Source organism: Sprattus sprattus (assembly GCF_963457725.1).
Source record: "Sprattus sprattus genome assembly, chromosome: 3".
Taxonomy (NCBI): Eukaryota; Metazoa; Chordata; class Actinopteri; order Clupeiformes; family Clupeidae; genus Sprattus; species Sprattus sprattus.
Window position 1 is genome coordinate 672,479 of NC_137922.1, and position 12,650 is coordinate 685,128.

At 40.6% G+C, this 12,650-nt stretch overlaps 1 protein-coding gene across 1 annotated transcript; it reads right to left on the reverse strand.

The window, feature by feature from the left end:
• Window positions 1-6,255: 6,255 nt before the first annotated feature.
• sox1b (SRY-box transcription factor 1b) lies at window positions 6,256-7,269 on the reverse strand (the record flags this gene model as incomplete). Its single annotated transcript, XM_080834976.1, has 1 exon — window positions 6,256-7,269. The coding sequence occupies one exon, from the start codon at window positions 7,267-7,269 to the stop codon at window positions 6,256-6,258; it is 1,014 nt and encodes a 337-aa protein (XP_080691102.1).
• Window positions 7,270-12,650: the final 5,381 nt, after the last annotated feature.

Sequence of the window (12,650 nt, forward strand, 5' to 3'; positions counted from 1 at the left end):
ACCACCTCTGATTCTACCATCGACCTGCTTAATGTAGCCTACTTCTCCATTCACAAAGCCTTGTTTGTGCACTTGCTTTCATTGAGCATTGAGGTGGAGTCTCACACACTCGAAGACCTTATGTGATAGCTGAAAGTTCAATCAGCATTTTCAAAAATCCATCTTCGTTGCCATAATCATTGTAATGTTTTCTACTTTCAAACCCTAGATTCATGAACACGATAGCGGGCAATCTAAATGTGTGTGCTTGAAACTAGGGCTCCAAAGATAATGGTAGCCTACAACTGAAAATGCTTGGGCAATTTTTAGCCCCCCTGCCGTGAGGGGAAAGGGTCCAACCAAACGGGTAAAAAAGCTCATTGAATAGTTCACTGCTCGGAGATGCGTCCAAGACTGAGCTGTGTCATGTGACGTGAATAGTGTTAGTGAATAGTGAAAAATCAATTGATGTTTTGGTTAACCAACTCTCGTGAAATCATAGACTGACTATTTACAGCTTCATAATTAGATTTTCATATCAGGTTGCCAAATGCGTAATATCGACCTTGCTGTCGTATAGTTCGTGAACTATATTCTTCTGGAACTCAAGCATGCAGTCCTTCCAGACGGCTTTTTCTGCAGCCTATTCTATTTCAGCACCTGGACAGCGCCTTATCATATCCACGTTATTAACAATTACAAAGCTTTCCAGCCTTATAACAAACACTTTTATATGTTTTAATGTCGTGTCAACCATTTATAAACGTTGTTCATAAATTAATCGTTCAAGATTCATGCTGGGTCGCAAAAACTATGAGAAAGGGAGAATGTAATCGGTACGCAGAATTGACAAAACTTGTTGCGAATGATTTTGAATGAGCCAGTTTAAATTTTTCGAGTTAGAGTTTTGGTGAATGAGTCACTTTGTGGTTGTTCTCTAGGTCTGTGCTGTGTTGTTTAGCAAATAAAACGAGTGTCCAAGGCAACCGCTGAGGTGCAGCTGCGTTGTGCTGTGAAATCTGACCAACAATTGAAAGCACTGTTCGCCATCTTCTCGCTTTTCTTAGGCATTTGCATAGTCCGTTCTGCTTGACTGACTACCATAACGGGTCTGGGAGACTTCCTTTGTCCCCTAATCACCCGAAGACGAAGGGGGTGTCGGGGTTCAGGTGATGAACCATCTAGATTCCCTTTGGAGTGCACAAATGTAAACCCTTGTTTTATTTAAAGAAATGCTTTTAACCCAAGAGCCCTCGAAACAAAATCAGCCGTCCATTTATTTAGACAAATAGGCCTAGAATTTTTCTAATCAATCTCAACTAACCTTCGCGTGCCCCAATTCTTGCCCAAGGTAATGAAATCCAATCCAAAAAGATACAATACAATACCAAAAAATTATGAAAAATGAAAAATAAGAACTAAACTTTGGTAAAGTTCTGGGAGTGGTCTTCAGTTTTTGCTGTCGGCTCCATTAGGAGTGCTACTGGCCTGCTGATCTCCTCTCTCAGGAGGACACTGTTGCATTTCGATTAATTAATTAATAAACAAGCTTCAAATGTCTACCTAACAAAAGTCTTCATGTGCTCGTCTCCGAGTGCCAAAATGCCCTTTGTTTTTGTTTGAATCTATAAGCTTTTGACAAACAAACATTAGCCATAGCCTAACATAACCCTATGCTGTGTTCAGTATATAGAAATGTATGTGTTTGAATTAACACTTAGGATTCACAAATACAGCCAATTAAACTAGAGTAAAGGAAGATGTTATAGGGGCATAAAGCACAGGACAGTCACAACAACAATGGTACAAAAGAAGTCGTCGTTTCTAAAAAAAATACCAAGGTGCTCTCTCTCTTTCTCTCAACTGCTGGCGGTTTTCCCTGCTGGGATGCGTGAGGTTGTGTGTGGTCCCAGTAGGCCGACTTTCCCTACTTTGTTAGGGCTGCAAAGGCCTCCTCAGCTCCCTTGCACCTGCGTCGCTTCTTGTTGCCTTCAGGAATGCGCTGAGGCTTGTAATCAGCTTTGTGAAGTCAATGAGTGCACGGCTCACTGAAACTTTCCAGCCTCACAACGCATCGGACTGCTGAATGGTAGTCAGCAAGAGGGGGCTCTCCATGCCTCGGCCCTGCCAAATTCCAGCAGAGTCTCGCCCAATCATTCCTACCCAGTCCTCGGGAAGGCGGGCATGGGAGGCAGATGGAGTGAAACAAGTGTGGGCTAACTTCTGAAACAAATGACCAACTCAAGCCTGAGGTTCACCACCTAGCTGGAACTGACAACATGTCCACTCGTAATATCGATGTCACCTTCTGGACTAAAGTGATGATGAGATCATATTGTCCATTTTATTCTCTAGTTTATTAATATAGGCTATATAGGTTTGACTCCATCTTTAGACTCCATTAGGTCTATTAAATAAGGCTACCATTTAAGATAGTTATACTACAGGACAAAGCGCGAAACGTAAAACGCACAGTGCAATTGTACGTTACAATAAATGAGGGTGTATGCACACATTTTCTGTTCTAACATAATTCGTTAATTTATTTTTATATATCGCATCTGACTTGATTTCTTGCAGGCGGCGGTGCGTGGTCCGACACTCAACGTCTGCTTTCGGAGGGGTGTTGGATTAAGGGGTTGGAAGATTGTTAAACATGTCAACGTGTAATTGCACGATAAGGCTCTCGCGAGAAATGCATTGTCCCAATTGCCATTCCTCTTCCATTCTAATCTCAATGTGCACACTACTCCTCTCCAATCTGTTTTCCTAATCTGGTGTGACACAACAGCATCCAATGGTGGGGAGAGTTTTTAGAGACTAGAGAAAATATGCAGAGGCGTGATAAACTGATTCTAATTATCCACATTTAGGACACCGGGTGCAGGAGATCGGGGGTTTAGCAAACAGAAAAATATAGGCCAACGGTGCCTGTTTCCGGGTAATAAATATCTTACTCTAAGATAAGGCTATCGGAGGGGACTGTCGTTATTTATTAGCCGACTGTTGGTCTCCTTCCGTCACATTCTCACGAATTGGAAAATTACTTGATGTGATTTGCTAAACTGCTCATTGATTAAAACTGGAAAATTGCCAAGTTTTGCGCTGCCTTTGTGTCTTTAAATATAAATCCTTGTTATTTTCACACTTTGTTGTTGGAAACATTTGCCAGTGTTTCTGTGTGTCAGTTTACTGAGACAATGCGATACAAATCATCCTCTGATATTGTATAAGTTAATTAGTTAATGTTTTAGATAAACGCTGTTCTTAGACTGCACTAATTATTTCTAATGCGCATTCTATATTAAATATTCTATATTCGAAAATAATGTGAATTGTTTAAATCAATTTCACTGAAATGTGACCAAATATACTACGTCCGTGCTTATGCAAAGAATCGTCAATGGGGCCGAATTTCATGCTGTAAAAAAAACTAAATAGCTTATGTAAATTTGCAGTTGGAGACAACTGGCTACTGGCTCAATATTTCACTATGGGCATTTTAGGTCAGGTCATACTCACAGGTAAAATATACATACATCGTGCAAATGTAGCCTATTATTCTGGAGATTCGGTGATGTTCCCAAGAGTCCACGGGATCTGACGTAACGGTTTTGGTAATTGGTAAAAGCCATAGACTTGCCTCTGACCTGGGGGTTGGTCCCTGACTATGTCTAATCCCTTTCTGACTGACACTAAACGCTCTCCACTACCCTAGTGCATTCATCTCTACTGCCCCAGCGCATTCATTTAATCCCCCTGACACCTAACAGAAGAAGACTAGGGTTTTCTTGACGGCTGAGGGATTCACTTATGAATAACAAAGCAGTTTAGGATGGGGAAGATAGACCCACAAGGAAATTATAATAAAGCAATTCTTTATTTTTGTAAATTACAAAAGGTTCTGTGTAGTAGACAAAATCCGTGTAGACTATAGACAAATGATTTTAAGGCCAGGCAAATAAACTCCTGACCGGATTTCTGAAGTGGAGGCTGAGGGATTTAACATGTTGGTCTGTACCTAGACTTTAAATTAGGAGAGAGAAGAGAGTTCATTGACCAATGACTGATGTGTCTTTCATTGTGTTCTCTGTTCTTCCTGTTTCTTTAAGGTTTACAAGTCTTGAACTTTGACCTTGTACTTCAAAATAAGTAGATTTTCTTATAGCAATTTTAATAGCCGATCCTAAATTACTGCTGTTGCAATAGGTTCGAAGTTTGGCGTCATGTAGTTCAAAATAGACGCATTAGCCTATTGTTCTTAATCTATTGCTACATTTTAAAGTAGACTAGGCAGATTGCCAACAAGTCACTGATTCAGACATTTTGTATAGCTCAGGCTTATTTTAGCATGTTATGTTTGCTCGGTACGCATCTTTATTTTCCGTACATCAACACACGGTAGTTTGTGAAATTAAGCTTTTGGTTTTGTAAGGCTTATGTGGGTTAATAAGTTAATAAGGTGTCAACCAATGGTTATTATGTGTAGCTATTCCATCGAACCCCAGAATTTAGAAGAAAAAAACCTCAGCAACTTTAGTCTAATTTACAAATCCCCACAGACGTTTAGAAAGTTGTGGTAATGTATAATTGTGATAACAATATGACGGCCTTGCAGATGTTCCCTTCTATTTCACTTGAATAAATGTAGGCTTATCAGTTGTTGCATACACCGGATATACACATTCAAGTGAAAAATGAAGGACTGGATGAAATGCAACAAAAGCAAGAACCGTGGTGACAATTCATTAGTAGGCTTTTGTAATTGTCTAAGGAATATTTGAGTTAATTTTGGGTTCGGCTGTAGTATTCTCTGGTTAAGAGGACGTTGCTTGTGCATCGACCGGGTGGTCATACTCTGATATAGTATCCTTGTTTGATTCTGAATATACATATCAGGAAGGCTTTCTCCATGCTCCACAAAAGACATGTCACAGCAACGTAAAAGCTGACAGTCGAACGGTAGGCCATCAGCATTAGAGATTTCTTTACCTAGTTACAAAACTCACTAAAATAAACCATACGAAAACATATTTAAATGACATGTAAATGACACCGAATACGGAATTAATTAATTTTTGTTTGACACAGGCCACGATCAAGTAAGATCCTTAATATGAACGAAACGGAAATGAACGACTATATGAATGACTACTGCAATAGCAAGAAAATAAATGAGTAGGCGTGCAATATTCTTTACAATTAGAACACAAACATAACCGAAACGGAAACCATCATAAATCACGGTGGATGTGACTGCATATCAGTATCAGCATAAACCCCTGCTGAATGTTGGCTGTTATCATTTTACTTTTGTTTCCAAATGACAACCTTGAATTGGTGAAATGATGGTCGGTCACTTCTGCCTGTTGGCACGAACTCGTCACGGTCGGGTAATTCAGGGGATCATTACACATTCATTTGTGTTTAGCCATATTTGTCATTGTAATCTGCTTGTTTTGGGTCAAGGCTTATTGTGGCTGTATTTGGTTCTGGAAAGGGCCAAGTTTTCCTCTCAGACCTCTGAGTTAAAGGATGCCACACAGGCAAAAACTTTTGAATAGTTACCATGGGGAAAAAAACATCTGAGGATTGTTTTGGCTCTTCGAATTCCTGAATCTATTATATTAAGTAGTCTCAAAGGCCTAACGCCTGCTAAAAGAACAAAACAAAAGATGAAACAACTTTTTAGTGTTTGACAGATTCCGGGCAACTGTTGAGAAATTTATTTAACTCATACCAACGCAAAATATATCCTGGGAGAAATGCAATAGCAAATTATTTACAGATGTAGCAATCTTTTCTAAAGTGTATTCACAATTTACAAAGAAAATATACAACACAAAAGAAATGCTTCAATCACAGTTAGCCTACTCTCACTTGTTTACAAATCCGGGAGAGGAGAAATGAAAGGGTATAACCTTGAAAAACATTTTCCGCGTTCACTCTAATGACACCGTAAACCATCTTATTTCATTATTAAAAAACACTCAACCTAAAGTATTTCAAATTGGGCTGTTATTCTTCACAAAATAACAGAAAGTCTTTCAGAACTTTGCTAATGGTAAAATCAAATGTGAAATGTCAAGAAAATTTCCACTTAAGACATCGTCAGACAGTGCCCCTATTAAAACCCATCAAATAGCGTGTTTAAATAAAATTCACTTTTAATTTACAAGTACAACATTCTGTACAAAAAGGTAGTTGCGATTTAAAGAGGTAAATATTTGGTTACTGTTTCATGGGTTGCACTTCTCGTTCTCGCTCCTATTTCTCTTAAATGTGTGTCAGTGGGACTGTTCCACTGACACCTGTGGAACTCTGATAGTGCTGTGGCAAAGCATGAAGTCTACTTTGAACTGCCGGATCACCTGTCTCTCCCGTCGGTAGATACATGCTTATCATTTCTCTCAAGTCTCCGGGACAAGGAGCACGGGGGTGAGTAGAAACGGGAGGGCTTACACTTGGCTCCGATTTCACCAGAGATCCCAGAGCTCCGATGGCGCCCGTGGAAGCCACGCTGGGGTTCTGGTGCTGTGTGTAGGATATCCCCCCATAACCTGACGGCGATGCGCTCATATAGCTCGGGGAGTTGGAAATGGGGCTATACTGAAGAGCAGTCATGTCGTAGCGGTGCATGGGCTGGGGGTTGTGAGGGTGATGGTGGTGTCCGTGGTGGTGGTGGTGCGTCCCATTACCCGGGTGCTGGCTGTACGCAAGCTGCGCTTCCTGCATCATCGCCGCGGCTGCTGCTGCTGCGGCCACCTGGCCCGAATAGGCACCGTTCGCCCAGCCGTTCATGTGTGCATAGCTAGCGGAACCAGCATGACCCCCGGGACTGTCTAACCTCTGTCCGACCCCACCTGGGCTCATCCCCAGACCTACACCACCAGCCCCGGGTCCGCCGAGAAGACCGCTCGCTAAGGAATATTTATCTTTTTTCAGGAGCGTTTTGGTCTTCCTTCTGGGTCTGTACTTGTAATCCGGGTGCTCTTTCATGTGCATGGCACGTAATCTCTTTGCCTCGTCAATAAAGGGTCTCTTTTCTGCCTCTGACATGAGTTTCCACTCTGCACCAAGTCTTTTACTAATTTCAGAGTTGTGCATTTTGGGATTCTCTTGTGCCATCTTCCGCCGCTGGCCCCGGGACCAAACCATGAATGCGTTCATCGGTCTCTTGACGCGGTCTTGATTCACTTTGCTCCCATTATTTGGCCCCGTGTGCCCCGAATTTGTATTCGATTGGGGTCCTGGGGAGTGCAAGTCCGTTTCCATCATCATGCTATACATTCACCCGGTTTTTGTTTGTCCACCAATACACAAGAACATTCACTTAGGATCACAGTCAGGTTCAGCTGCCACCGACGCGCAAATCTCCCTCTCAATGGAAAGGACAAAAGGCGCAGTAAAATCCAAAGTTTTATCACTTAAGCTTTCCCTTTTCACTGAATGTTCCCATCCACTGCGATGAAAAGCGTCTTGAGCTACTTTCTGTGACAGGATAGAAAAGTTGCTAGAGCGCGGCCATATGATGCGCTTTGACAGCGGTTAAATGAGCTGGAAGCGGCCAATAGCGCTTTAGAAAAGGCGTGATTTGCATGACTTGCGGTCAGGTGACAAGCTGAGGGGAGAGCTAACCTGACGACAGAATGGGGCAGGGAGACTGCATGCCCTCCACCAAAATAGAAAGCAATTGCAAAAAAATCGCATTTAACACTGTGTCCCACATTACACGAAATATATAGCGAAGAAAAATATATATTGTGTTGCAATTGGACTTAGTCTTGTTGCATGTGTTGAAGAACATCTGAAGAGTTCCCTCTTTTCTATAATGAGTGGGGATTAATAGATTGTAGAAAAAATACTGAATAAACATAACAGCTTTCTGAACACTCAGAAAGTAGGCCAGGCCTATGCGTTTGCCAAATAGACCTACATCACATTGCACCTCCATGAAAACAAAATCATGCAACATGTAAATGTATAAAATATAGATTCAAATGTGTTTATTTCTTTATTTCTTTCTTTTCACATCAGGACTATTGTACTCGTGCTAAAATCACTGATGTTTTCAATTGACTGGAGCCACAGGTGCTCCCGTGTTGTGATGGTTGCTAAGATACTTGTGACTGACGCCCAGTGCACGTGCCAGCCGAGCCCTTTTGTCTGTAACCCAAGTGAAGAGGGAGTAGGCTACGGCGGATACAACAATTACTAATGGAAAAGAAGTGACGTGACTAATGTTGTTGCCTCAAGTTGATAGTGAAACAACTCTCCGACTAATATCACATAGCCTATTCAACCTCCTAGTGATGGCCAATGAGATAACAAATTATGCAAATGATCGAGGTAGCCTAGGCATAAACAATGCATTTCCAGCTTCTTGACATTTATTTGCTTCATCAAAAGATAGCCTATTGACTACACAGAGTGTACCGTGTAGTTTTCCTAAAAGTAAAGTACTGAATGTACCCGTTCTGCAGGTCAACACTGTGTGTGATCGCCGTCTACTGGAAGTAAACCTACCGTGAACGCGCATCGAAGAACGCGCGCCGTGGTGCTGAAAGACAGCTCTGTCGGAGAGAAAGACAACAAGACACGCTTCCATCATAGCCTATACGGATTGAATAACGCATTCCAAACAAACTGCCATCAATTCGCTTTCTCAAGACAAGAAACTAGCTATGGTGTGTATTTTTATCAGTAGGCCTATGTACAAGCGAGATGATAGCTAAGCGGATATGAACGTTTTAGATGTATAGGCTACACCACTCTTATGGAATAACATAAAAAAGACATACTGTAGCTGTCATATATGTATTTTTGTCTCAGAGCTAGATTTTAAAATAAATAACCTACGCTACAGTACAACGTAAGCACAGTCTGGTCATTTACTTAATATGATTCATAGCCATGGAAACGCAGGGGGGGAAAACTTTTAACCTTATTTGGAGTTCATGCTACTACTACGACTTTCTTTCTTAACGTTGACAATTGCTGCCACCAACATCATCTCCCACTAAGCGATTTATGAATAGCCTATAGCTATTAAAACAAGCCATATTTAGATTTTCTATACACCAAAAGTATAGGCTATGCATGGAATTCACTTCATAAATCATTCTGTAAAATAATCTTATTTGAAAATCATCTGTCCTTTCCGTTTATTAGTAGGCCTTCTGTGCAATTTCGCAAAAATGGTTGTGTTCATGGAGAATCGAGTGTGCTGAGAGTTGTGGACCAGGAACATCGATTTAGACATTTGGCTGCTTGTCCCAAAACCCTCCCGCGAGACAGCTTAAGTAGCCTACCACTGCTCCGTTTTATCCGCACATTAAATTGCGCGTGGAGTGTCTCTTGAACCTGCGAGAAGGCCTGGTTGAAAATGGTCAACATCTGTCAGGTGCTGCCGGTCGCTTTGCTCTGCGTTTTAGCAGCATAATTGCGTCGCAGGCGGAGGCGGGGACCGATGAGAAGGAAAGGGTGAGTTTTAATTCTGTTGATGATGTAGCCTATACTCGTAGCATCGGGGGAAAAAATATAAAATATGTCAGTGATAGTATATAGCTACTGAAATGTTTATTTAAAACTACACCACCAACCTGCCATACATGTATTTATTTGTCAGTGAAATTTCTTCTATCATCAGTCTGGTAAGGCCACCAGCCCAAAAAAATAATAACTTAAATATTTGTCATAATGTCGTCATGACAGGATCATATTATGAAACGATAGGCTACTGCACAAATAGCACAGAACCATATATTTCGAAAGCAAAAATGTAATGTATATTTATGCCGTGTAATTTGGCCAAATTTCACATTTCAACACAACGCATTTCAAAACAAGATTATACTATAAAGCAATCTCAAAGAGAGAGTATGTGTGTGTATGCCGGGTCTACAAAAGTAGTTGCACAATATTTGAAGCACTGACTCGTTAATTGCCACAAACGGGGGAAATATTTGTCCCATCACTCATGAATGGAACAAATGTTACATGTATGAATCCTTCTCCTCTCCATATTCAACACTTTACATAATAAATAACTTCCCATTGAAAAAGATACATTCTAGATGGCATGTCACAAGAATGAACACCTACTGTATTCTAATACAGACTGTCAAGCTATCATTTTTGCCCAGAGAGTGTTACCCAAGAAAGCTTGAAAGCCATAACTGCGCGTTCACGATAAGTAGGCGGAGCAAAACTCGCTCTTCAGAAGAATACTATCTCAACCCGTTTATTCAAGGAAACTTAAATACATGCACCAAAGTTAAGAAAGTTATTGAATCAATAAACAACATTTTATATTGATATTCCTTTGTGACCTATACGGCCTTAAATATAATTCACAACTGACAATGTTACATGTTCTGAGATAAAGTGTTTTAGGCTGTATTTCTGGCTTGAAGCATCATATAGCACTACTGATATGTTCACATAAATACTTATGCCATCACTGCACTTACAAACACTGCACATACAGCATCATCTCGGAAGAAAAGTTTCTTGTTTGCTGCATACATGCCAACATACAATACGTTCCTGTGACTCATTTAAGCTTCAGGCAGGTATAATTTTATATAGTGTACATTTGGATGGTTTGTACACATATACACCTCTCATAGTTTTTCTTTGTGCAAATTGTCGTATGTGAACAAGTTCCTTTTGTACTCAGTCACAATGCAAGACCTATGACTAGACAGAGGTAGCATCATGAGATGTAGTAAGACTAAAGGTATTGTTGCACACCCAAAAAGAGGAGGACTGTGGGACGCATCTCAGACCTATCTTTGCAGGTTTGGCATATTTCTGCGCAGTAAGAATAGCACCTTGTTTTACCACTACATGTTACAGAATTGTAAAAGCAATACTGCAATACACTTCATTTTGTGTAACAATATATTTGCTAATTGTAGCTCGGCAATTTGTAAATGCACAGTAAATAACTGTTCCAGTAATCTATTGCACTGCAACACAGATACAAGTACATATTCATGGACTAATAGGCAGATCTATAGACAGCTTAATATAGGGGGTGTGGAAAGAACACCAATCTCTTGGGAACCAAGATGTTGTGGATAAGTGTCCTTCTGCTGTTCAAGCAAAGTGGCTTTGAGGCTAAGACAATAAAAAATGTAAAGATACAGTTATATATATATATATATATATATATAGTTATAGAAAAGAGTAGAATGGACACAAACAGAGAGAGAGAGAGAGTCTACAGATCTATTCATATAGATGTACAATGTCATCGAAAACCTTCTCAGACACTGTTTGAGACAGACACTCTGTGAAGACCTTCATTTTGATCTGTATAGATACAATATTTTATATTTAACTAATGCAGAATGGCAATGGTATTATTTTGAAAACTGTATTTACTTTCAATTAAACGTGTAAACTGACAGCTAGAAAATCATTTCAGATTTGTTTTAGATGGCAATAAATGCATTTGAAAGCAAGGAAAAAACTCACCCACCATCTACCCTGACTGTTGCAGTGCTAACAGAACTTAATATTGAGCAATGTAATCAGTCGTCAACAAATCACTAATGTGCAATGATTTAGACTCGTGGAGTATCTTGTGTACCTTATTCACATGTGTTATTTATCTAAAAGGCTTCAGTCAAAGGTCTCGTCAGTGAATTTGTTCAATTCTCTCTGCCAAGGACTCCATGCAGAGGGCTCAATCTACTTAGAGGAACTTCTCCTGCTGCTCTTCTGTTGTCTGTAGCACAATACATGCGTGGAGCATTAACACGAGTCTCCCAGGACAGAACGCGGAGGCACAATAAAACAAACGCTCGCTCAGCGAGGGATCAAAGCGTGGAGTGATAAGCATACTGGGCCATGTTCACAGCCAGGCTCGGCCTCCATGGGGTCAGTCCTGCTGCTAGCACTGGAATCTCCAAGCCCACAGCCCCACACTCCCTAGGCAGCAGCCACAGCAACCGCAGCTCAGCCTCCTGCAACAACACCTTGGCTCTCTGCAGGAACTAATGGCATCAAAGGAACGTCTCCACTCTCTCTCTCTCTCTCTCTTTTCTTGCTTGCTCTCTCTCTCCCTGGTCTTCTGTCTCTGTTTGGTGAGGGGAGACTCAAGCAATCTTATGCTGTGCGATTTCCTCCATGCAAAAATAGTGCACATACACCCTTTCCCTGTCACTGAGAGACTTGGCCAGTGGTCTAGCATACAAACACACTACGAGTCATTTGACAAATGACTGAAAATAACATTCTAATAAATGTGGGCATTCAAATGGTCATGGACAGAGAATGGTCATACAATGGTTTTGTTCTAAGTAGTGATATTTTGATAAAATAGCCATAGTGTACCAAACATTTTTTTCTTCTAAAAGCTCATGTGAGCATCTAAAATACTGACTCCACAGTATCAAGACCTTGACCAACAAATGCACTGTCCTGAATATAACAAAATTATATATATATAACATACGTATTTATTAGCAACATTGCGAACACTGAAAAACCGGTTCTTTTTTCCGATGTGATTTGGACTGAAATCCAAATGACACAAGTAGACAACAAAGCTAATTCAGCTTAACGCACTCACACCACTACGAATGCTAATGGACTATCCATTTGAGTTGTGTCTCTTCAAAGTAGGGTGTTTTTTTTTTTTTTTTTTTAAGGAGCGGCTG